This window comes from Etheostoma spectabile, chromosome 12 (assembly GCF_008692095.1).
Source record: "Etheostoma spectabile isolate EspeVRDwgs_2016 chromosome 12, UIUC_Espe_1.0, whole genome shotgun sequence".
Lineage (NCBI taxonomy): Eukaryota > Metazoa > Chordata > Actinopteri > Perciformes > Percidae > Etheostoma > Etheostoma spectabile.
This window is the reverse complement of record NC_045744.1, coordinates 19,130,947-19,134,635: the sequence shown is the minus strand read 5'-3', so window position 1 is coordinate 19,134,635 and position 3,689 is coordinate 19,130,947. Positions and strand designations below refer to the sequence as shown.

General features: G+C 41.3%; 1 protein-coding gene across 1 annotated transcript; it reads right to left on the bottom strand.

Annotated features, from left to right (window-relative positions):
* Positions 1 to 1,063: 1,063 nt before the first annotated feature.
* fabp6 (fatty acid binding protein 6, ileal (gastrotropin)) lies at positions 1,064 to 2,503 on the bottom strand. Its single transcript, XM_032532461.1, has 4 exons — positions 2,280 to 2,503; positions 1,974 to 2,149; positions 1,712 to 1,801; positions 1,064 to 1,193 (listed from the first exon to the last, which is right to left on the bottom strand). The coding sequence occupies exons 1-4, from the start codon at positions 2,479 to 2,481 to the stop codon at positions 1,143 to 1,145; spliced, it is 519 nt and encodes a 172-aa protein (XP_032388352.1). The 5' UTR covers positions 2,482 to 2,503; the 3' UTR covers positions 1,064 to 1,142.
* Between the last annotated feature and the right edge of the window lie 1,186 nt (positions 2,504 to 3,689).

Below are 3,689 nucleotides of genomic sequence, written 5' to 3'. Positions count from 1 at the left end.
CAAGAGTAGAAGATTAGTTACTAGTACGACTTGGCAAAGATCAGGAATCAACATGTCTCGGTAATCTCTGGTGTTGCTGTAATATAGCTTCCATCCACCAGTGGCAGCACAGAGTACACTGCAATACATCATGTGCATGTTTAACATGGTTTGTTTTGACTTTGATGGGAGGGAATCATGAGTAAATCACCCACATGACACTTTACCCCACGTGTAAAGTTGCTAAGAAGAACGAGTTTGTATTTTCAAGTTTCTTCCTGTAACCATATTAAATAAAATCTCATAGTCACTGAAATCTCCAGGGTTTTTGAGATGGCCGTTCTGCATTGACACAGAAAGTAGAGGTGTTGAGAAGGCTGCAGCACCCCCTGAAAACCAGTATTTTCAAAACCATCAGTTGATTAAAGGTTTAAACATATAATGCTTTTTTCTCAATGCCCTCTTTTATACTGGGATCTAAGTGTGTAGAACGGAGCGTGTGGTTGGGAAGAGGTTATACTTTGGTTTTTATCTGTTAATTATCAAAATGTATGAGGCAAAACTCACATATGAATGTGTCCAATGTAGGTTGTGTGACCATCAATAGACCCGCGTATGTAACGTTGGGACAGCTAGCAAGAAATTGGAAGTTTACTGAAGCAGCTGATTACAGCACGGCCCAATCGTCACTAAACGGCTATTTCTTATTTGTGTACAGAGACACATGTACATTTTTGTGCGAATGAGGCCAAAATAGCCTCCCGTGAACCGTTGCAACCCTGTGTTTGGGGCTCACATGCTAACTCATTTGAGTTAAGCATATTTCTAAGAATCAAAAACATTTTAAGTCTAATGATGCTACTTGCGTTGCCAATCCCTGCCAAGCTGGATCCACTGACTCCCTTTAAGCTGTAGCAATTTTCAAAAGCCTTTCACTGACTTTTGCATACACTCTTAGATTTCAAAAGAAGCAGTGGCGGAACCGTTTGTGTCTAAATAATTACACATTATCAAAAAGTATGGAACGGTAGAATGCACACACTCTAGAAAGTATAGACGGAAACACAGGTTTATGTAAGTGTCACATTTTTTTGTTTATTATTCACAGTAGTAGCTGAGGTCTCCATTGTAACTGTTTTAAGAGGTCAAAGGCCAGTCAGCAGTTAGATCTTCTTGCTGGTTCTCTTCAGCACTACAGAGCCGGTGGTGGAGGTCTAGAGAGAGAGAGAGAGACGGGTTGTTAGTACAGTGTCATGTTATACTTCAATATATGTCATCAGAAGAGATTATTTTTTTTTTTAGATCGATGCTTCAAATGTGAATGGTGACTATGATAGTTCCCAGAACATTTTCACTGGTAATAACTACATGCATTTTAGTTTGCATCTTATTTTTCTCTTTTTCCAACAATTTAAAAATTAGTTTTTGGAAAGTTCTTGGGAAAGGAGAAATTGGAATGGAAACACATGGAGCTGCAAATAGGTAGCGTTTGGAAACATATTGGAGACTTATCTCCCGCTCACTCAGGTTGTAAATGTTAAATGTGGGACAGAATTGCTTAAGATGCACTCATTTGCACGACACTACAGTTTTTTTTTGTTAGCAAATGCCCTATCCCTGGCTGCAGAAATAAACATTAATGACTCTAACGATCCCTGCGGGGTGTTGAGTATAATAACTGCTGTCACCACGCTAGGTTCTCAGCACTAAAAGCCTCAGCGAATGTGTTTACCTCGATGAGCTTGCCTCCACTGATCTCAGAGGTGTGGTGGTATTTGGGGAAGGTCACGCTCAGCTTGCCTCCCTCCATGTGCACTGTGGCCTGGAAAGACACAGGTTATAATCAGTCAGGGGACCAGCGTAAATTCACCCTCCCTTCCCTTTCTGCTGGGCTTAGAATCACCTCCATGCTTGCATACGTCTTCCCTGCACAGCTGGAACTGTAAGACTGAATAAGATTAAAGAAAAAGCTCTGGATTCTTTGACTCTCCTACCTTGAATTTCTTTCCTCCTATGGTCTCCATGTCGCACTCCTTGCCAATGGTGAACGTGTTGGTGATCTTGGCGTTTGCGGGGTAGATCTGGGTCCAGGAGAAGTTGTCGCCATCCTGGGTGACTTCTGTGATCAGCTTGTAGTTGCGGCCCTTCTCAATGATGTCATCCGGGACACCTAGAGTGGGGAAACAAGAGGACTGTGAGGTCATAGTCCAAGTTAGTCCAGAAGACTGGAGCGGACAATAGTGGGGAAGGAAAGTGAATGTGTTGTTTGCCAGAGGAGTTTTAGATTATCTCTATCTCACCAACCAACTTGCAGAACGCGTCATATCCCTCCTGGGCCTCAGTTTCCCATTTTCCAGCGAAGGCCATTTTGGTGGTGTTGGTGTGTGGAGGGCGTGAGAGCAGAGATACTGAGGCAAGCTGAGGGAAAAAGCAAGGTACAGGACCCAAGACTGTTCCCTGTTTTATATACTGTACACCTCTCGCCACCTCCCTCATCTGCATGGGATGACACAGGAGTGCAATTACGGCTGAATATGATGACTACAATAGGCTACAAGGGAGAGGGCAATAACCTGCATAAAACGGCCGTTTATGGAGTTCCCAAGCAGTAAGTAAAATGCTGACTGCTCATCAGTGTGAGCTTGTAGCTCACCTCCAGGTCAATGAACTCTCCTGCAATGGCTTCATGATTGCCCCCCCCTTTACTGCTGCAGACAGTCTAAAATCAAATAAAAAAAAAATGTCTGAAAATATAATCCCTTTTTTATTTTAAGTAGTTTATTATCTTACATTATGGATGGTCTGATCTGTAAAAAGATCATCATGTACTCGTTCAAGGTCTTGATTCATAGGCTGTCACTGATAAAACTCCAGAAAATAATGAAACGTGATATGAGTGATTTCAGTACATTATAACACACTTTTGTTTAATGAGAAACACATAATTATTTCTGTGCTATAAAGAGTGAATCCTAGGCTGGGTTATAAACAGTATTGCCCCAGATGGATCCCCAAAAGCCCCTGGTTTGCTCCAACTGTCAATAAAAAAAAAAGGCTTGATAAATTGCAAATGTCAAGTCCAAATTTGCAGCATTTAAAGCGTAATATCAACTTCTGCATTATAATTTTAATCTTGTTGCCCTGGATGTCAGAGGGCCCTGCTGACACAATTTAGCTTTACAACCTTAATTATTTAAGTGTGTTGTGCTCAGACGTTATGTGTTCCTAAAATTGTGCTTCAAGGATAAGGCTGGTTATATTCTATATTTCTATGTTTTCATTTCAAATACCACAAAAAGTCCAAAACCACCAATGCCTCACTCTAAATTCTTTCCGACTCACCCTGTCTGCCCATTTGTTCTTACCAAAGACATAAATCTTTAAATATATACTTTAATTTTGTTGTCCCTAAGCAGCTGGGCATTGCAGTTTTAGCCAACGTTTCTCAGACTGGAAGAAGTAGTGCGTACATGGAGGACTATTTGTAGCACATTTGGCTCACTTAAAAGTAATTCGGGCACCAAGACGCTGTACGTGGAATGGACTTAGAATGAACTACAGTGCCCATGTTCATCATGGTAAAGGAACATGTCGCCTAGTGCAACGATGTGGCCAGTAACTGTGTTTTTAGCTCTAAGGCGCAGAAGAATGAGATAAATCAGGCTTTGGTTATTAAGTCTGTGTTATAGGATCCATTTATTGTCGGGTTT